The 22,475-nt window shown below is 43.7% G+C and overlaps 1 protein-coding gene across 1 annotated transcript in view; it reads left to right on the top strand.

Annotated features, from left to right (window-relative positions):
* The window catches only part of BARX2 (BARX homeobox 2), a 50,871-nt gene extending 29,880 nt beyond the window's left edge, over positions 1-20,991 (top strand). The window contains exons 2-4 of the mRNA XM_039496622.1: positions 11,230-11,527; positions 18,352-18,436; positions 19,801-20,991. Of these exons, the coding sequence (XP_039352556.1) occupies positions 11,230-11,527; positions 18,352-18,436; positions 19,801-20,052 (635 nt within the window). The 3' untranslated portion in view covers positions 20,053-20,991. The remainder of the gene's footprint in view (positions 1-11,229; positions 11,528-18,351; positions 18,437-19,800) is intronic.
* The last annotated feature ends 1,484 nt before the right edge of the window (positions 20,992-22,475 follow it).

Genomic DNA, 22,475 nt, shown 5'->3' with positions numbered 1-22,475 from the left:
AAGAGAGTTTCCACAATTTTTTGTTTTCTTCCCATTTTCCTCCAGCTCAGGACACATGGGGTGAAATCCTGGCTCCATTGAAACCAATGGGGACATTGCCATTGATTTCAATGGGAATCAGGATTTTTCCCAAGGGAGAGAAACCACTGGTTACTGAGAAGCTCTTTGATACTTGATTGGATTGCATTTAGCTTTGGCAAGACTTGTCTTCGTTGTCATGCTAGTAAAGCTCAATGGACTGAAACTGAAACTGAATACGGTGCAAGCTGTACCTGTGAACTCCAATGGGGAGCTGTTGGACTGTGCACCCAGCGAGGAACCTTGATGAAAATGATTCTCTGGCACCAGCAGGAATGATCCTATGCTTTTATTTGAGCCGCCATGAGACTGATGATTCCCATGGTGCTGTGACCTTTGGCTGAGTCTTGGGGCTATTTTTGGAAACTTTCAGAATGTTCCAGGAGTGCCCTTCACCGCTGCACATGTGCAGAATCTTTGGCTTCGGTTTAGCTACAGCAGGCCTTTGTGGGCAACCAAAAAACGGAGAGCCAATTAAAAATCCTGGCTGTGAGACCTCTCTGGTCATCCAGGTGACTGTGCTCCCATGTACTGATCCCAAGGAGTATAGGAATTGCAACCAGGTGCAGGCCTGGAATAAAGTAAACTCATCTTCAGAATCCGTGCTTAATACATAATAACTAGAGACGGGCCTGAGCTGCAAAGCTGAGATCTGGTTCCAAAGTCTGGGTCAGAGGATTCGGATCCAGAGTTTCAGTTCAGTCCACTATACAGATGGGGGTCAGCTGAAAAATGCAGGTCTGGATCAAAAAATGAACTGTTCCTAAGTTCTGGGTTATTCAGATCTCAAACCTTGGTCACTCATCATTAATATTAACTGTTTCATGGCTGACTTCTTAACCAAGTAACTGTACACCCAGAAAGTGTGATTTACCCACTGTTACCCAACATGTGCCCTGTCTTCACTAGATTTTGTTTGGCCCTGTAATTCCTAACAGGTGCAGCTCCACTGGCAGAAACTGTACTGTACTCGTCATGAGACACACACAGACTCAGGTATGTTTACCATTGTATCATCTAACCCTATTAGGTGAAACAATGGTAACATCAGCTGCACCCTCTCTACACCACAGATGCAACCGCTGGAGTGAATTCATCCCTGATGTAAATCCACTCAGGCTCATGGTTTGAAATGAGGGGTAGACTTGGCTCTTTGTTTCTGTGCTGCATTGTGCACTGTCTGGGCCAGATCCTCAGCTGGTCCAATTACTTCAATGGCCCTATGCTGACTTACCCCAGCTGAGAATCTGGCCCCATATCTTCAGTTATTGTAATCTCCTGGTTCATACCGGTGAATACGTTGAGGGATCCGGTTAGCCCCAGAAAAGCTTGAGTATCTTAATTATTCCTCACGTTAGTTGGAATCTCTGTGTGTAATATTGTTGCTGTTATTAAAAAACCTGATGGGAACCCTTTAACTCTGCCTGGTTTGGGCACAAATATCTACTTGCCGAAACTAAGGGGGAAAGATATGGCATCCCGGGGAAAACTTAAAATAATTACTGAGGGGTTTTGGATGCAGCAGCAGCTGCTGCTGTCTGATCAAGCATCTGTGAGAATCTGTTCTTAACATGATAGAAACCTTACGGAAATTGTCTCTAGAAGATAGCCCATGTGGCACAGGGATAATACGTACTATCATCAGGTTTGGTCAATGGTAGTAACTGCCTGAAGGCCTGATCTTCCTCTCAGGCCATGTGTACACTGAGTTATGACAGTGTAGATATGCTGCTGTAGTGTGGCTGCTTCCTATATTGACAGAAGGAGTTTTTCCATTGCTGTAGGTAATCCACCTACCTGAGCAGCAGTAGCTATGTCGACAGAAGCATTCAGGGTCGGCTCTAGGCACCAGCGCACCAAGTGCGTGCCTGGGGCGGCAAGCCGCGGGGGACAGCCTGCCAGTCGCTGTGAGGGTGGCAGTCAGGCTGCCTTCGGCAGCATGTTTGTGGGAGGTCCACTGGTCCTGTGGCTTCAGCGGCAATTCGGCGGTAGGTACACTGAAGGTGCGGGACCAGCAGACCTCCCGCAGGCATGCCACCGAATCCGCGTTACCAGCGGACCTCCCACAGGCATGCCGCCAAATCCGTGTTACCAGTGGACCTCCTGCAGGCATGCTGCCGAAGGCTGCCTGACTGCCATGCTTGGGGCAGCAAAATACGTAGAGCCGCCCCTGGAAGCATTCTTCTGTCAGCCTAGCAGTGTCTGTACTGGGGGTTAGGTCTGTCAGGCATGTGACTTTTTCACATCCCAGAGCAACCTAGCTATTTCAATCTAAATTTTAAGTGTACACCAGGCCGGATTTACACTATTCCACGCCCTCCTCCACCCCCATGACAATTGTCTGATTCTCCCTTAGAACTGGAATGAGTGAGAGGAGAGTCACTCTTAAGTCATCACCTTAAAACATCCCCTAAAAGTTTTCTTCCAGTACAATTTTGTGCAGACTTTGGTTGCCGAGCAGGGTGACAGGTACCTTGAAAATACTTCGGTAGACACAGATAGACACATGTCACTATGGCTACGTCAGGACCAGATTCCCATCTGGGTTGCACAATGGCACATGGGTAGCTGTGCAGATCGTGGGTAGCAGCTGCCCAGAGTGGGAGGGAAGTAGCCTTCGTGGGGCTGCTCTGTTCCATCCTTGCACAACTGGGTAGGACTGGATGGGGAATGGGGAGAGTCTGGGCTCTGTTCACATAATGCACTGGCTAGAGAAGCTAGGTTGGTTTGCTGGCAGAAGTAGCTTCACCAGGTATTGGATCTGGCAGGAAGTACCTCCCCCGGGCAGGGGGTAGCCCTGATTCTTCCTTGGGGCTCTTGGCAAAGGAAGTCTTAAATCTGTCCCTGTGCTGTGCGGGGGTAGAAGAGACTGGAATCATAGAATCATAGAATCTCAGGGTTGGAAGAGACCTCAGGAGGTCATCTAGTCCAACCCCCTGCTCAAAGCAGGACCAACCACAACTAAATCATCCCAGCCTGTGCGTTGTCAAGCTGGGCCTTAAAAACCTCTAAGGATGGAGATTCCACCACCTCCAGCAAAAGCTTTGCTAAAGTCAAGGTATATCACATCCACTGCTTTCTCCATATCCACAGAGCCAGTTATCTCATCACAGAAGGCAATCAGGTTGGTCAGGCATGACTTGCCCTTGGTGAATCCATGTTGACTGTTCCTGATCACCTTCCTCCCCTCCAAGTGCTTCAAAATAGATTCCTTGAGGACCTGCTCCATGATTTTTCCAGGGACTGAGGGAAGGCTGACCAGTCTGTAGTTCCCCAGATTCTCCTTCTTCCCTTTTTTAAAGATGAGCACTATATTTGCCTTTTTCCAATCGTCTGGAACCTCCCCCGATCACCACGAGTTTTCAAAGATAATGGCCAATGGCTCTGCAATCACATCCGCCAACTCCCTTAGCACCCTCGTATGCATTGCATCCGGTCCCATGGAATCCAGTATTGCTAATCCAAAGGTTCAAAAAGCATAAACCTGGACCCCCCTCAAATAATGAAATTGGTCTTAAAAATCAAGAGATATTTTTAAAAGAAATTATACATGCTGGGTTCTTTTTTATTTGCCCTTTGAATTCTGAGACTTTCGGGTGCACTTGGGTCACTTTTTATAATTTTCCCTGCAACCATAAGAGTTCAAAACATACTTTTAAAAAAACCTGAAAGCTGAGATTCCCATGCAGTCCCACAACTCCAGGAGCTGGGGCTTTAAGTAAAACACCAAATATCCTGAGACTTGTGATAAAATTGTGTGAAGTGGCAAAACTGGGAATATCCATTGCAATGCATGGCTGTACAGGGAACCTAACAGAAGCCTGAATGGCAGGTGTTTCTTTGCTTAGCTTTATGAATCAAGAAGAGGTGCCAATCTGAGCACCTCTGACAATCACCTAAAATATACTACTCCCCAAAGAAACAGACAGTATCTCCATATCTTCGAATAACAACCAAATAACCAGCAACACAGCCATAAACCAAATCCCCCTACAGATCACCCCAACAGTATCTACTTCTTGAACAGCACTTCTAAAATGATGAGCATTCTGCCAAGCCCTGAAGATTGACAGATGCATGCTATTGCAGACCACAGTGGGGAATATGTCCCAAAGAAAAGGGATCTGACAAAGAATGCTCTCTGGCGGAAGCCCCTTCACAATTATACTGAGTGGGGGGACCCAGTTCTTGTGTCCCTGCTAATCTGTTGTGGCAGTATGGCACAGTGAGAGGTGCTGCTGCAGGTAGGAAGGTCTGAAGACATTTAAAGCTTTCTAGTTCAATATCAATGCTTACCCTCTGCCCCAAAATGTGTAGGAAACCAGTGCAGATCTTGGAGCACCAGTTGCCTATGCTCCCAGCAAGAAATTCTGCATCCTTAGCAGCCTGCTGTGTTCTGCACTAACTTTAATTTCCAAATGGATTTTCACCTCAATGCCTCCTTCTGTGATGTGAGTGCTCTGTGTCTATACATATATATGGAAATAAGTCATTAATAGACAAGGTCCTAATAGATGGTGCTCAAGAATCTGTAGCATATTTTGAGGCTAGGAACTATCAAGAGATTTTTAAAAAGTATACATAATACATTTTGAGATCTTTTTATTTGCCTTCCATTGTCAGAACATTTAGGGTACATGTTTTCAAGCTTTTCTCTGCCACCACAAGGGCTGAACAGACTCAGCATTGGCGTAATCCTGCTCCCATTGAAGCCAAGGGTAAAACTCCTATTGATTTCAGTTGGAGCAGAATTAGGCAACCTCTGAACGATTATCCAAATGATTTATCTTTCCTTATTTCTAAGCAGGGCTGGTCCAAAAAATTACCAGCAATTTTTTAACAGAAAATTGGATTTTTGATTAAACAGAAATTTTTGTGGAAAGTATTGTCTTTCTTAGAACATTTTCAATATTTTTGTCAGAAAAATGAACAATTTCAGCCAAAATTTTTGGTTGCTGAAAACTAATTTTGTTGTTGTTCTCTTTTCAGTTTTTTGATGAAAATTCCCCATTTTCTGCCCAGCTCCATATTTAAGGTTTCTTTTCTTCCTTCAGGCCGCCTGCACTTTCACCGCAGTCTGAAGCTGATGTTTCATTTGGAAAATGAACTAAACTCCTCTTTGGTTTCCTTTTGTTTTGACACTTAGGACTGTGCAGATTTATAGACTTTCCTGTGTCGTAAGTTCATTTTCTTCTTTTATTTACCTTTCGCTGCAGCGTGTTCCGAGTGAGATCTTATTCTGCCTCCGAGCTGAGCTGACCTGCCAAGGGAGCTGATCCATAAATCTTTCCTTCCTTCTTCTTTCTTTCCAAAACAGAATTAGCTGACTTTGCCCAGGAGGAGAAACTGTTCTGCCATTGCCGGCAGTCAAACAGTGCAATTAATTAGTGCTTTCCCTTTTCTCCCCTAGTTCGTATTTGTCTGTGTCAAAGGTATGCAGCATAGATTGCACAGAGCCCAGACGTGCAGGGGAGAAGAAAAAAAAAAAGATCTGTCTGAAGTATTTAATTTTCATGAAACTTTTGAAATGTGATCCGGTGGGGGTTGTGGTGGGATATATTTGTCGTGTCCAGTGGTCATAAAGAGTTTAATCAAAACCTTCCAACAGATGGTTGGAGCTGACTTCAGGTCGGTCTGATGAAAAGCAAGTGTTTTCAGTTTCTGTTAGCACATTTGGGCTCAGAAACGGCTCAGGGGAACCTGATTCTCCCTTGGCTTGCACCTTGTGTTCACATCTGTGGGAAGTGGATGTAACACGCTGCCATAGGGTTCTGAGTTATGCCTGAGAAATGAGCCTGCTTTGACTGGTAAAAATTCTTATTCTGGATTAAATTATTTTGGGGAAATGGGATGATTTTTCTGCTGTTTTCTTGGTGTTCATGATGAAAAAAAATCCTTTTGAATTCTGAGTCTTTTTGTATTTTGTTATGAATATTTTACATGCCTCTAACTAGGAACCAGGACTCCAGGGTTCTATTCCTGGCCCTGCCACGGAGGTAGTATGTGGCCTTGAGCAAGTCAGTTAACGTCACTCTGGATCATTTATTCACCAGTAAAGTGGACATAGTAATAGTCATTCATCTCACAGGGGCACTGTGAGGCTTGATTGATTTCTTTGAAAAACACTTGGAGATATTCAGACTAAAAGTGGCTATAGAAATTCAAAGTATTATTATATGACAGACCGTGGACAAATCAGCCTTAACATCTAGTCACTTCAGGGACAGATACAACCGGACAGTCCAACTGTTGCTGGTGTTGGGTACAGTGATATGAGGAAGTCTATAGTCTATATCCAACTGGAAATGTTCACTAAGACAGAGCTACTGAATGGAAAAACAGCTGTCTCAGCTCCTTTATGTTTGAAGACCGAGCAAGTCATGACAGCACTGAGCAGACGGAGCCATTTGCCAATATTTAATTTGTTGGTGATTAAGAAATTGCTTCATTTCCACAATTACTGTGTCTGTCTAGAGAAGGATCCAAACACTTTTGAACTCTGGGATGTTCAGAATCTATATTTGGATTCAAACTTAGGGGTGTCTGAAATCCAGAACTGTTTGGATTTGAATTGTTCAAATGGCATCTAGATACCATAGTGACTGAAACCTTATCAATGATATATCTAGATAGAACAGGAAGGGCTTTGCATCCAAACACCCCCAACCTCTGAGGCACCTAGATTCAGATCAGTTTGTACCCTAGCTTTTTACTTTATGATCTAGAGCCTAGATTCTTCAGCGATCAATGCTCTATAAATTTACCTAGCTAGACAGACCCATGGGGCCTCCGCAACACCTCACTTACACCTTTATGTCTGGGATTTTGGGAGTTGGATGCCCTACTCCCTTAGGCTCCTTTGAAAGTCTCAACCATGTCACTCTGCTGGCTACACTGCTGCTATTCCTGATTTAAACCAGTGAAAGAGGAGACCAAGGCTCATAGACTTTGGCCTACTTTCGTAACTGTCACCTTCCCTCAGACAGTGTCAGTAGTCTCAGATCCCAAGTATCTTTCTGAGCGCTCTCCTTGCTGTGTCTCTCAACCATCCTGCATGGCAAATTCTCCTTATTCCTTCAGAACTAGGGAGGAGAAATCTGAGAAACCTTGTCAGGTAGTGGAGTGAAGATGAGGCATCTCCACCGAAATGTAGGGCTGGAAGGGACCGCAAGAAGTCATCTAGCCCATCCCCCATGCCAAGACAGGACAGAGTATACCTAGAAAGAAGCTTAAATATGAAGCTGTCATTGGGGCAGAGACTATCTTTTTGTGCTATGTTTGTACAGCGCCTAGCACAATGGGTTCCTGGTCTATGAATAGGACCCCTAGATGCTATGGAAATACAAATAAAAATGATTATTTACTATTATTATTAATAATGGCCAATTAAAGAGATGTTGCTACAATTGTTTGGCCCAATATTTGACCTACAGTTTTTTTTTATATTCCCAAATAATAAATGAATAGAAAATAGTCAGAGCCAACAGCTCGAACAAGCTGTTTACTGCCTAGCACTCATAAGCAGCCTGACAATAGCAAATCCTTATTTGTGACCCAGCACTCATGGGAAACAGACCGGATTTTCCAAAGTAAGGAAGTGCTCCCATATAGAGACCAAAATAAATAGGCGCCGAGCTCTTTCGAAAATCTGGCTAGAGGTGTCACAACAGGATCTGCTGGGTGCTGAGCACTTTGGAAAATATGTCCCTTATTTAGGGGCTTAAATGGGAGTTAAGCGCTTTGAAATATGGTCCCATTTGAGGGGACTGAGTATTTGAAAATCCGGACCCATGCTTTTGTGAAATCTCGTCCCTTGTGCTTCCCAGCATTCATCAGGTTTTATACAATAACCAACCATTGTGTCTTACCCTGCATAATAAACATACATGTATAGGCCAGTGATCATGGTACAAGGAAGGAGATTCCCTTTTCCCCTTTACATATTCCTCTTACATAAGTAGCTTTCAGCAGTCTAAAGAACAATCCCTGACGTCTGAGTTTTTCCTAGCTCTGGGAGCTGTTCTAGCTCTCCCACTGTGCAGTCCCATGTGCCACCCCTAACCCAAGGAGGAAACTACATATCACTGATTGCTCTGCTATAAAATATCCTTTGCTAAGCTCCCTAAAGGCCAGTCCCTTGTAAAAATGCTTCCCTCTCAAGGTTTCAATCAGCTGGAGCCTTTCAGACGTTTCTGAGCTTGGGTGATTTATTGTTCTTTAACAATCTTGCGGTTTCTTCCCTGCTACACTGGAAACACACAGGGGTGTAAGGGAGAAATTAGGTGTCTGGCTGTGGCCAAAAGCCACCTATGTGCAAGAATAGGAATGGCATTTTGGGTTCTGAGAAAAGGTTTGGCGTGTGAGCCCTGCAGCAGCGCAGGGGGGTCTTGGGCTCTCTACCATGGTTGGGAAATTGTTAACCAAGACCGCCTGATATTGGACTAGGAGATAGAGTGGGCCATATCTGTTCCTGTATTGGCACAAGGGATGGTGCTTGCTGTCTCCCTATCCTGGGCCTGCTGGGGTCTGGTAGGGGCCCTATGATAGCCCAGCTGCTAAGGCCCCCATGGATCATAGCAGCAGACAAGGCATAGGACTGCCACCAGCCACTCTGCCAACACGTCTTCGGTCCCACCCAATATCATCGCCTGTGCCAGGGCTTCCTGCCAGGCAGGGCAGGGGTAGAGTTGGCCCCATGGTTCCTGCAGAGAGCCTCCTGCATTGGGGGTATTCTCCTAGTGGGGGGCCTTGCAGCTTGTTTGCTCTGGTGTAGATGGCACAAAGGAGGCTGCAGGCGGGGGGCGAGCACATCGCCATTCATAAACCACAGTGGCAGAGAAAGAAATGGCAGTGGCCAACTGGCAAGATGGTTCCAATGCAGTGGGCGATGTTCTGCCCTCAGTTACTCCCACGCAACCCAGCTGGCGCCAGTGAGGCTGCGGAAGTATCAGTGAAGGCAGAATTCAAGACACCAGGCACCGTAAAGTGAAGGGCTGAGTTCTACCGAAACTTACCATCTTTGTATAGCAATTGGTGGGCAAATCAGAGCAGAATTTGGTCCAGCAAGCTGGTGGATTTGTAAATCACCATTGTCATGAGGTGCTAAAGGATCCATAGAAACAAAACATCGCTGTTTTGTTTCCCCTATGACAACAGTTAATGGTGGTTGGTAAATTCTTGCCTTATCTTCTCTTGGATTTCAGGTTTTGTTTTTGTTTCATATTGAATAAAGTTTTGATGTGGAGGGAAAAATAGCGGCAGAGATCACAGCAATCAGCTGGGTTTTGTAGATCGCTGCAGCTACTAGAGAGGTTTGGATAGCACTGCAATCATTTTGCCAGATATGACTAAATTCAGCCATCATTCTTAGAACTGCCCTTTTTAAAGACTTCACTATGATTATGGAATTTCTGATTATCGAGCTGCTAAGTGCTGGCTTATTCTTTGGCTTGCTCACCATGGTAAGTGTGACACCCCTGTCCTCTACCTCAGAGGACAATAATAGAATCTAATCCTGGTTGCACGAACAATGAGATTCTGAAAGGATAATTTATCCAAAAAGAGAGAAACTCACAAGCTTTTAACAGCATTTGTAACGTGATTGCTCATTCTCTGAGCCAGATGGTCAAGTCCTTACTCTCAATGGTGAAAAGTTGCTCATAGAAGTAGTCCCAATGAGGTCCACAGAACTGCTTGTGTAAACAGGTGCCCATCAGTAGGTGTAAGAGGTTCACAATCTGGCCCAATGATGGTACTCAGACCTGGCCTTTCTAGAGCACCATTTGTCTAAAGCTCTCAAAGCACTTTACAAACATTAATGCATTAAACCTTAACTCCCTAGGTAAATCTTAACTCTGAGGTAAGGATTATTATTCCAGTGTTACAGATGGGGAAACTGAGGCACAGATAAGTGATGTGACTTGCCCAAGAACACACAGCAAGTCAGCTGTAAAGCAGTGAATAGAATCCAGGAGTCCTGACCCTACATTTCTTGTTCCTATCGCACCACAATGAAACATACATTCCCCACAAATTGGTCCAGTTTCACTGCACAAAGGTGTCGGAGGGTGCCTGATTTACAGGGCTTAGGAACTGGGGATGCTGCTGAAGTAGACTCACGCCTGGGTTGGGAAGCCTGGATCGGAATCAGAACTTCCACTAGAGTTTGGGCATGTTTGGATTTGATCTTCCAGAGTGGCCCCCTAGCCACAAAGATTGGTGCTTGAGCCAGAGCTGAACTTCTGCCTAGTTCTCAGGGTTAGTACAGCCCTGATGGTCCAGTCTGGGCTCATTTCTAGGGATTCATTCAGGGTCAACAGAGAAGGAGAGTTCCACTGGTTAAATGACTGACAGGCATAAAGTTTGGTTTGATTTCGTCTCTCAGTCAAACTAGATGGTAAAGTGAACCACCTCTACTGCATATATTACTCAGGACTAGAACTGAGCAAACAATTGTTTTTTCGGTTTGATGGCTGAACCTAACAATCCAAAAAAAATCATCGTTGTGGGTTGACCCAAAACCATATTTTGTTTGTTTTTGTTAAGTTTAGTTTTTGGATTTTTTTAAAACCTTTTCATTTAAATAGATCTAATTACATTTAGAAATTAAATCTTGTTTTGAAATGAAAAATCAAGATGTTTCATTTTTGAAAGTGTCTAAATGAAACATTTCAGACGTAAAAAAACCCCTTGTTGTTTTGGCCAAAACTATTTGCCCAGTTTCATCTGAATTTGCAAATAGTTTTGGGTCATCCCCAAACTGCATTTTTGGGGGCTAATAAACTCCTCATCTGGAATTACACAGCTCTACTTATGACTGAATTGATTAGTTATTAGTTGTATTACAGTAGCACCTAGAGAAGGCAACTAGGCAAACAAACAGTAGAAAACACTCCTTGCCTCAAGGATCTTACTGTGTGAATAGATAAGACAGACAAAGCAGAGGGGGGGGTGGGGGTGGGGAGGGACAAGAGGGGAAAAAGGAAATAGAAGCCCAAAGAGGGGAAGTGACTTGCTAAAAAAGGTCACACAGCAGGTTAGCAGCAGAGCCAGGAGTGAAAACCAGGTCTCCTGACTCCCAGTCCAGGGCACTATCCACTGGACAATACTGCCACTGAACTGTACTTCCCTTCTGTGCTTTCTCCCTCCTAGGGTCCCCATCTCTGAGGGCATATCCTCTCATCTCCGTCATCACCCGGCAGCCCTCTGTGGTCCCTCACCTCGGCCCTGCAGCTCCCAGTTCCCGAGCGTTGTCACCCCACTCCTCCTTGGGAGCCACCAGCGCGGAGACACAAGCCAGTGAAACCCACGCTAGCAGTGAGTCGGAAGGGGAGCAGCCCACCCCGCGGTTGAAAAAGCCTCGCCGAAGCCGGACCATCTTCACGGAACTCCAGCTGATGGGGCTGGAGAAGAAATTCCAAAAGCAGAAGTATCTGTCCACACCAGACAGGTCAGAGGAACGGGATGGGGGTGTGACTGGAAGTGAGGCTGGGAAAGTGGCTCCGGGGCCACGACCCTTAGGGTAGAATCCTGCCACTGTGAGTTGCAGACCCAGGCTCATGCTACAGCACTAAAAAAAAGGATTACACTGGTGTTCAGACTGGAGCCTGAGCTCTAGGAATGGGGGTAGGCTTCAGAACTGGAGCCCGAATGTCTACACAGCTGTTTTTTGTGCTGTAGTGTAAGCCTGAGTCTGTAAACCTCGGCTCTGAGACATGCTGCTGCGGGATCCTGCTTGCTGTGTAGGCGTTTCCTATGAGACCTAGCCATCTCCAGGGGATTCACACACGTGACTCTCAGAAAACCAGAGGACAGGTAGGTAAAACTCTGAGCTCACAGAGGAAAATATAGGGCCCAGTGCAGCCTTGAGCACTATGAGTGAAATCATAGAATCATAGAACTGGAAAGGACCCAAGAGGTCATCTAATCCAGTCCCCTGCACTCATGGCAGAACTAAGTATTATCTAGACCATTCCTGACAGATGTTTGTCCAACCTGCTCTTAAAAATGTCCAATGATGGAGATCCTCCCTAGGCAATTTATTCCAGTGCTTAACCGCCCTGCCAGTTAGGAAGTTTTTCCTAATGTCCAACCTAAACCTACTTTGCTGCAATTTAAGCCCATTGCTTCTTGTCCTATCCTCAGAGGTTAAGAAAAACAATTCTTCTCCCTCCCCCAACAACCTTTTATGTACTTGAAAACTCTTATCATATCCCTCCTCAGTCTTCTCTTTTCTGGACTAAACAAACCCAGTTTTTTCAATCTTCCTTCATAGGTCATGTTTCCTAGACCTTTAATCATTTTTGTTGCTCTTCTCTGGACTTTTTCCAATTTGTCCACATCTTTCCTGAAATGTGACGCCCGGAACTGCACACAATATTCCAGTTGAGGCCTAATCATCGCAGAGTAGAGCAGAAGAATTACTTTTCGTGCCTTGTTTACAACACTCCTGCTATTACATCCCAGAATGATGTTAGCTTTTTTTGCAACAGCTTTACACTGTTGACTCATATTAACTTTGTGGTCCACTATGACCCCCTCAGATCCCTTTCCGCAGTACTCCTTCCTAGGCAGTCATTTCCCATTTTGTATGTGTGCAACTGATTGTTCCTTCCTAAATGAAGAACTTTGCATTTGTCCTTATTGAATTTCATCCTATTTACTTCAGACCATTTCTCCAGTCTGTCCAGATCATTTTGAATTTTAATCCTATCCTCCAAAGCACTTGCAACCCCTCCCAACTTGGTATCATTCACAAACTTTATAAGTGTACTCTGCATGTCATTATCTAAATCATTGATGAAGATATTGAACAGAACCGGACCCAGAACTGATCCCTGTGGGACGCCAGTCGTTATGCCCTTCCAGCATGACTGTGAACCACTGATAACTACTCTCTGGGAATGGTTTCCCAACCAGTTTTGCACCCACCGTATAGTAGCTCCATCTAGGTTGCATTTCCCTAGTTTGTTTATGAACAAATCCCCAGACCTCTGGGCTGAACTGTCAGCAGTGATGTAAATGGTCGTGTAAGTCACACATCGGGGGCCTGATTCTCCAGGAGCTAGCACTGGGTGCTGTCATTGACCCCAGTGCAAAGTGCATTTGTGATTCCCATAAAGAAACATGATCTCCATTTACTCACTGCTTCATCAGGTACCTTTAACATTGTCTTTAAATACTAAAGACTGTCTCCGAACTACAGTTGCTTTTACAAGGCGAGGGGACAGCAGGCACGCTGGAAACTATATCTGGCTCCTCCCTAGTTTACTTCTATTCATTTCAAATGCATCAGTGCACAGTCATGCATGGCAAGGGCTGGTTGGAGGGCACTTTGGCCATGCATAGCAAGGGCTTTCTGCACTGAGGGTAGAGTCTCTGCCATGGCACTGCCTATCACTACTACTTTAAAAAGACACAGGACCAAAATGTTTCTTAAAGTGGAAAAAGCAGAAGCAGCAGAAGGGCTGCTCAGCCGTTGCGGTGCTGAGGGCCCTCCAGTTGAACTGTGATGTCTTCGGGACCGAGAAAGATGACTCTGCCATTGGTGGAGGACTTGGGCAGAAGACCAGATTCAATTTCAAGGCTAACTTTTCCCAGGATCAAAGGTGACCTGAATAGAATGAATGAATGGAAACCACATACCGCGAGTATTGTATAAAGAGAGGGCTCGATACATGTGCATAGCAGCATGCATCTATGCAGAGACATACATGCAAGGAACAGAGAGCAAAGCTTTTTCCCCTGCTACACCCTTTGAAAGGGTGCAGCATGTTTTCCCTCTCCCATACTGGCTCAGTTCCACTGGCTAGTTCAGGTATGGGTGTGGGTGTGTAGGCAGAAACCTGCCCATCACCCAGCCCCTCTAGAGAAGCTAGTTCCACTATGAACACTAGACTGGAGCAGTCTTTGCCCTTGGGGAACATAGAGGGCTGTGACTATGACTAGTCCATAAACAAGAGGTGCAATGGGGAGCTGGGTTTGTTGTGCAACAGCACCACTGCAGCCGCCAGTAGGGATGGTCACAATCTCTCCCTGAGTGTCTCTCGACCAAGACTGTTTATGTTTCTATTTAGAGCTGGTTGAGATTTTTATACCTTACAACAGGGGTCGGCAACCTTTCAGAAGTGGTGTGCCGAGTCTTTATTCAGTTACTCTAATTTAAGGTTTCACGTGCCAGTAATACATTTTAACATTCTTAGAAGGTCTCTTTCTATAAGTCTATAATATAGAACTAAACTATTGTGGTATGTAAAGTAAATAAGGTTTTTAAAATGTTTAAGAAGCTTCATTTAAAATTAAATAAAATGCAGAGCCCCCCGGACCAGTGGCCAGGACCCAGGCAGTGTGAGTGCCACTGAAAATCAGCTCATGTGCCGCCTTCGGCACCCGTGCCATAGGTTGCCTACCCCTGCCTTACAATTTTCCCTTTAGAAAATATGGTTTTGGTGAAACTGAAATTTTCCATGGGGAAATTTTAATTCAATGTTCTGATTTCTGACTGGAAAATGTAACTCCCAAATATTCATTTTGAAATCAGGGTGTTTTGTTTTCCAAAAACTAAAACAAAAATGACATAAGAATGGCCATACTGGGTCAGATCAAAGGTCCATCTAGCCCAGTATCCTGTCTTCTGATAGTGGCCAATGCCAGGTGCCCCAGAGGGAATGAACAGAACAGGGAATCGTCAAGTGATCCATCCCCTGTCGCCCATTCCCAGCTTCTGGGAAACAGAGGCTAGAGACACCATACCTGCCCTTCCTGGCTAAGAGCCATTGATGGACCTACCCTCCATGAATTTATCTAGTTCTTTTTTTAACCCTGTTGTAGTTTTGGCCTTCACAACATCCTCTGGTAAAGTGTTTTACAGGTTGTCTGTGTGTTGTGTGAAGGAACCCTTCATTTTGTTTGTTTTAAACCTGCTGCCTATTAATTTCATTTGGTGACCCCTAAAATGGTGACATTTTAAGTTGAATGAAAATGGTTGTTTCATTTTGAATCAATGTATGTCTAAATGACATTTTCATTTTCACTTAAAATGTAATTTCACTTCAAGTTTGGGAAATAAAACATTTCAGCTGTTCATTTTCAGTTTTTGGATTGGGGGAATTTCTCTTTTTTTTAAAAAGGGGGCAAAGATTAAAAAAAAGCATGTGAAAGTGAGGAAAAACCCACTTTTCACATTTTTAACTGTTTCCCAAAATTTTCATGCACTTTCTCACTATTTTCCAATTTGTTTTCAGTTGGAAAAAAGTGTGAAATTTGTTTTCATTCCAATTTCACATACTTTTTACTCCACTCCCCAATTTTCCCAGTGGAAAAAAGGTAGAAAAAGTAATAAGGGGGGGCAGAGGAAGAGAGGGGAAAGAGAGAAAGAGAGAGGAAAAGTCCTGAAAATCCAGAAACCAAAATAGAAAATTGAAAAATTTCAGTCTCCAAAAAATGAAGCAAAATGACATTTGAATGAAACAAAAATTTTCATTTTGTTTTGCCACTGGGAAATGAAATGAAAATTTTCATTTCAAAACATCATTTCAAAATGAAACTAAGTGAAGATTTTTATTTCGTTTCTTTAGAAAATTCCCACAGAAACCCAAAATATTTTGATTTGAAAAATGTTGAAGGGGAGAAGTGTCTGGGTTTCCCGATCAGCTCTAGTTATACTGAATTAGGCTTGTTTGACTGCTGTTTGTTGCCAACTCAGATTAGTTTTGCAAACCTAAAGAAAGTGTTTGAGAGGTTCACAAAATATAAAACCCCACATGTCACCAACCCCTAGTTTAAACTACTTCTGAGGCCTAAGGTTGGAAGGATTAGATTTTTATCAGTAAACATCAGTGAATGTTGTTTTCACTGTACATACACAAACTGACTAAATTCCCCCCTCCCCATAGATGATAAACAAAATTTACAGATAGGCAACGTAAGAAAATTGCTGCTTGAGAACTTTGTATCATTTGATTTCAGGACATTCACTTTGTATAATTTGATGTGATCTTGACATTTATAAAACTTTAACTTTTTGAATCTCAACGTCTACTGTCGTTAAATTATTATTGTGTGACTTCCCTCACTTTTGCCTGACCCTCCCCCGCCATAATTTCCTGCAACTGTGAAAATTTAAATTGATTAACAATACAAAAACCTTACAAATAAATGATATCTGTCAAAACTATAAAAAAAATACATATTGAATTCTGCCAAGCCTGCCTCTAACTTATATGCTTATTTTTTTATCTGATGAATCATGTCATCAATGCACAGGTCACATTGGGCCAGATTTTCAAACACTTAGCACCCACAGTCAGGGACAGGTTTTCAAATGAGTGCAACTCCCATCTAAGCACCTAAATGGGGTCAAATTTTAAGCAGCTCCCATAGTGACTCCTACGCCATGGTTTTTTGAAAGAGCTCAGTACCCAGCATGCTATCTTTTGATATCTGGCCCATTTGGCATGATTCTGTATCCCCTAAGGCTCAGGTGTTGTGCTGACTGGCTCAGCACTGCCTCATGTGACTAGTTGAGTGACCCCATCAATCAAGCAGTCTTGGCTGCTGAATTAATTAGAGGCATGAAAGTTTTTTGGCTTTGTACATGACCGTGGCTGATGAGCAATCTCTGCTCCCCTAGCTCTTCCTTTCTCTCTCTCTATTTGTTTCTTTGGTTTCCTAGGCAATGCCAGTTATGCTAATGCACACGGAGAGAGGTTGTAAAGGTTACAGGTAATCTAGGTGTGACAAGACACAGACTTCCTGGCAAGAGTTCGTCAAGCAGACATATTTCCCATGGGAGCTCATGAGCTGGGAACGCAGTGGCAAGGGCATGGATTGAGATTTACACTCACTCTTGTGTCCTTTGCCAGGGGGCTACATTGAGGAGCATGGGGAGCTACTTAATTGGATGGCTAATTAGAAGCAAAGGAGTGAAGATGGGATAATGTCTGGAACCTCTGGGCTTGATTCTGTTCTCCCAAACTCATCCATGTAGCTCCTTTGACTTCAATACCCCAGCTATTTAGTACAGTGAGTGGTATGAGGAGATGGAAAATCAGCCCCTTTAACTGCAAAGGGGACCCAAAGTGGGAAAAGCATGTGTGAGTTTGTTTGTTAGGGTGTTTGAATATAGGCATGTGTGACTGTCCTCACTATATATCCAGTTGGATCACAACTTTTGTTATGAAAAACTCAGCTTTGGAAAGTGTGTTTCCAAAGCTGTTTCAGGGACATACAACGTGTTGTTTCAGGGACTACAAAAAGGTCCACAGAAAGTTCACAGGACCTAAAACACGTTTAGATGCAACTCCATGTTTGCACCTGAACCCATCTGAGTTTTGCATGGTTTCACATTGTTGCAGAACATTTGCCCAGCTCTACTTAGAATTTCTGAATCACACAAGGCCAAATTCATCATGAATGCAGGTCCACTGCACCACTAGGTCTAGATTCATTCTCACTTAAGTGACAAATAAAGGAATTTCATCAGGGATGAATTTGGCCCAGGATCTCCAGATCTCAGGCTCTGTAAAGAAATAAATAGATTAATAGTTATAAAGGAACCTCTATAGATTTGGAGGTTTGGCCCGGATAGATTAGGATAAGCATCTGTGCTGCCTACTGTATGTCCCCAGAAGGCCCAACACACACAAATTTATTTATAGGCATTCTAGAGCTCTCATCACTGTAACATCAGCAAATTAATAAATTCAGACACACAACACCTTTGTGAGGTTAGAAAGCATCCTTATCTCCAGTCTATAGATAGAGAAAGTGAAGCACAATAAAGACATGGCCAAAATTTTCAATGGTGGCCTCTGATTTTGGGTGTCAATTCTTGGGTGCTATCTTGAGACACCTAAGGCCTGATTTTCAAAGGTGCTGAATATCAGGGCCAAGTTGTCTCCAGCTGGACGACCAAACTTTTGTCCTCATTCACTTGCCCAACAAAACACATAGGAAGAGATGGAAACAGACCAGCTATCCTATCTCCCTGTTCTGCACCATAACCACAAGACCATTCTTGCTTCCTCCATAAGGCCATATTTCATTGGATCCTAAATTTGGATCAAGACTGTTTACACTGATTTTTAATTCTCCTCTGAACTGGAGAGAAAAGACAAGTTAGGAGAAGCCAATAGCTATCGTTTTATGGAATTTACTTCCCTGTATGTGAGCCCTCCCATTGGCTCTCTGCAGGTTACAATCAGGGATTGGCTACACCAGTGCATCTGGACTCTACATTTCCTTTGTCAAGTCTCTGTATCTCTTGTCTTCTAGGCTGGACCTTGCCCAATCACTGGGGCTGACTCAGCTCCAGGTGAAGACTTGGTACCAGAACCGCAGGATGAAGTGGAAGAAAATGGTAAGAGATTAATAGGTTCCCAGCAAGGCCTCCAATCTAATGTCAAAGAGACGGATCCTGAGCTGGAGTAAATCTGGGTGTACATTTGGATGTCTTTGGCATAAATTCTGCCAATGAAGCTATGCTGATTTACACCAGCTGAGGATCTGGTCCAGAATTTTAATGTTCAGTTTGTTACTGATAACTGGTTGCCCGAAAGGCTCATATGGCTGAATGTACATTGGGTGAGACTGGCCATGAACAGCAATGTGGATTCAAAGCAAAGGGATGAAAGGGGGAGGAGCAGAAATTTCTCCCTTTTCATTTTTTCGCAACCCTGGGATTTTTATTGCTAGTGGGAGTTGGGGACACAAAGAGACTTAAACTCAATGAAGCTAAGTCCAGCTCTGATAGGCAATGTTCCTGCTTCTAACTTTTAAAGCTGTCTTTAACTCTGACCCTGCCTCCATCTCTTGCTGTACACCTGCTCCTGCTCCCTATGGTCTGCCCACATTTCTCGCCTGACCTTTCCCTTCATCTCCTTCATGCACTCCAAACTTCAAACCTTTTTACATGCAGTTTCTCAGTTAGTGTATACCAAGCCTCCTCCCTGTCCTTCAAAAAACATCTAGAATGCCCACTTGTCCAATTCATCACTCCAGCTACAATAATGACAACACTCTGTGTCTGTCCTGTATTATATTAGAGGAGAGGAAGGGCAGTCAGGTCCCATTAGTTCCATTCTGGTTCTGTCACTGACTCACTGCATGATCTTAGGCAAGTTGCCTCCTCTTTTGCCCCAGTTGCCCTGTGTGCAAAATGGAGATAATAGAGGTGACAGAGCTATTTTGCTGACTTATCCTGGTAGGAAGACCAGATGGGTCTCATTAGTTCCAAAGCTATTAATTCCATTCCATTAGTAAAAAGGATTGAGTCTCTAAGAGACAAGGGAGAGCTGACAGGAGGAGAAAAACTCACTTTGGAAACTCAGGCTGAGGTTTGATTGTTCTTCCTTAAGCTAAGAATGAAAAGAAAATCTCAGTAAGGGAGCTGAATTTTGGACAAGCCCGTGTGTGTGCTGTGTTGAGAGTTGGGTCCCTCCCCAGCCCAGTGAAAATGAGCAAATGGACCCTACATAAAGTCTGAGATATTAGTGTGTGCTGGATTTGTGCTTGTCTCCATTTAAATTAATTAAGTCCCACAAGGCCTACGCATCACTTAAGTTCCACTTGAGTCCGGAGTAGGAGGTAAGGGTGCCTAAACCGTGGGCCAGCTCTTTGAACAGGGATAGATTTCATCCTAATGTTAAAAGTACCATCAGGAACTTCGATGGCAGACACTAGTGCAGTTCAGAATGGTTCAAACACTTATTATCTTTGTTCCAGGTACTGAAAGGTGGGCAGGAAGCTCCGACAAAGCCCAAAGGCCGCCCGAAGAAAAACTCCATCCCCACCTCAGAAGAGATCGAGGCAGAGGAAAAGATGAACATCCAAGTTCAGAGGCAGATGTTGGAGACATCTCAGGCCCCAGAAGAGCCTGAATTGACAGAGGAGAAGCCTGAAGTCTCCTTGGAGACGGGAAAGTCTCCGGAGCACACATTGGAGCCCTCCCCGGAGGAGACAACGCCCTCGAGTTAAAAGAGGAAAAACAGAAGAAAAAAAAAACAGAAAAAGGAAAGAGAAAAAAACAAAACAAAACAAAAAAAACAAAACCAAAAAGACATTGTGTATAAATCAGGAGCTTGTGCACTTTGTGTCACTGGGAATCAACCAGCGTGGGCTACCGTGGAACAAAGAAACCCAATGCGTATGGTGACCGTCTTTCCCTTCCCAACAGCATGTGTAAGTCCTCCCTGCAGATAACAAGGGGGCCTGAGTACTTTAGAGCTATCTTCCAGACGAAACTGTGTGTCTAGAAACCTGAAATAGCCTGGAGAATCAGGAAAAGCCCAGGGCTCCTTTCATGCCACGGGAGGTGGTTGTGTAGTGATATGACCATCCTGGAGGGTTCGGTGTGTTCGCTTGACCTTATCTTTGCCTTTTAAGGTAGAAATGGACAGAGTACTCAATCCGGCCTCAAGGCAATGACTGCCAGGAAAAAGGGAACTTTTACAGCACAATTTCTCATTTAACCAGCACTTATTTCTGTTAGCCATGGGCCCAAGTGAAACAGTTTTTTGGAGGATGCACAGACCGAGGGTTTTGGTTCAGCCCATTATAAAGATAGGTGCAAGATTCAGACCCAGGTCAAGGTTGAGATTTCAGATCTTCCTTGGAGGTTTGAGGTGATCAGATGTGGGATGTGGAGCAATCCTTTATAAAGATAACGGCCATTGGGTAAAATCTAGATTGAGATCACGGTTTGGATTTCAAGCTGCTCCAGAACTGGGATTTTTGCTTCAGGCCCATTTCTAATTATTGTAGGGTTTGTATTTTTTTCCCCCAAGAAGCATTTAAATATTTTCAGGGTTAGGGGAGAGCAATGGAGTTAAGAAGTGGCTGAAGAAAGTTCGTGTTTGTTTTTAAGACCTGTGTGCCAAGAATAGATATGCATCATGTTTCCTAAAGTCTTGTTGAGGGTGCATTTTGCCCGAAGGCTGCAAGAGATGTATTAAAATAACCTTTATTTTTTAATTAAAAATTAAATATATAAATAAGACTCCGTGTCATTTCTCTTCCAAATCCTAGACAGAGGATTTCTTCTGTGCGTCACATTAGCACAGGCAGCGTCAGCACGGCTACGCTGTGCTGGGTATGTACACCCTGGTTTGTATTCGGCCTGGCTAAGCTGTGCTGATGCTGATGCCACCCGTGCCATGGTGCCTATGCTACTATATATACTTACACTAGCTCTCAGTGAGCTAGGGTGCGTGTGTACACGAGCTGGGAATCACACCCCCAGCTTGTAGTGGAGATACAGCCTTAGTGTTGGGGGCCCATCTATGTTAGAACAGCCTCTCCGGGTGGCCCAATACGGACACATCCTTCCTCCCCTTAGCCCTGCCTCCTATGTCAGGGGCTCACAAGCTGGTCCTCGGGGAGTGAGGGGGAAACTTTACACCTGTCTTCAAGTTCCTGTGCTGGGGGGATCCTCCACCAGGCAGATATGACACTTAGGGCCTCTTTACACCTCTCCTGCCCTTTTATATGGCAGAAAAGGATGAGGATCTTACTTTTGATTTCCTAACTGGTAACCTTGTGTCTTAATCACACATACTCTTCCTACTTTAGGGGATGTGCTCAAATTTTAAAAATTTTTTTTGAACAGGTGCCCATTCCACAGCGTCACCAAACACTCTGAGATGCAAAATAAAAGGAATGAGTATGAGGGTGGAAAGCCAGAAGTCTGGTATCTGTCCTATCAGCTAGAATGTACTTGGTCCTGCTAGTGAAGGCAGGGGGCTGGACTCAATGACCTTTCGAGGTCCCTTCCAGTTCTAGGAGATTGGTATATCTCCAATTATTTATTTATTTTAGGAACAATATGTTGTGATGGATCCCTGGAAGTTAAATCAAGACTGGGTGTTTTTCCAAACATATGCTCTAGTTCAACCACAACTAAAGACTCGTTCTGGTGTTCTTACTACATGGAAGTCCTATGACGTGTTATGCAGGAGGTCAGACTAGATCATCACACTGATCCCTTCTGGCCTTAAAAATCTGTGATTTCCTAGTAGTCATAGCATCAACATTTTCTAAATGAAATTTATTCAGATGTCTTAAATCTAATCATTTTCTGTGAGAACTAGAATTAGGAGCATAATTTGCTGTGAATAGTTTACCTGATGAATTGCACCTTTCTATTTGCAAAGTGTCTGTAAATGTCTAGCAGTTTGTCAAGTTTATTTGGATTTCAAAATCTTTTGCTTAATTATTTTTGATGTGCAAATAATTTCTGGAACTGATAAAAACAACTTCACAAAAATGTCAGTTATTTCCATTTTGCAAGGTTGGAAATAGAACAATTTTTCATTTTTTAAAAAACTTTAAAAAATTATTTTTGAAAATGCTGAGTTTCCAAAATTTTGAAATTTCATTGTCCGTCTTTTTTTTTTTTTTTT

Source organism: Mauremys reevesii, linkage group 12, assembly GCF_016161935.1.
Source record: "Mauremys reevesii isolate NIE-2019 linkage group 12, ASM1616193v1, whole genome shotgun sequence".
Lineage (NCBI taxonomy): Eukaryota > Metazoa > Chordata > Testudines > Geoemydidae > Mauremys > Mauremys reevesii.
The sequence above is the reverse complement of the archived record's forward strand: the minus strand, read 5'-3'. Positions and strand labels throughout refer to the sequence as shown.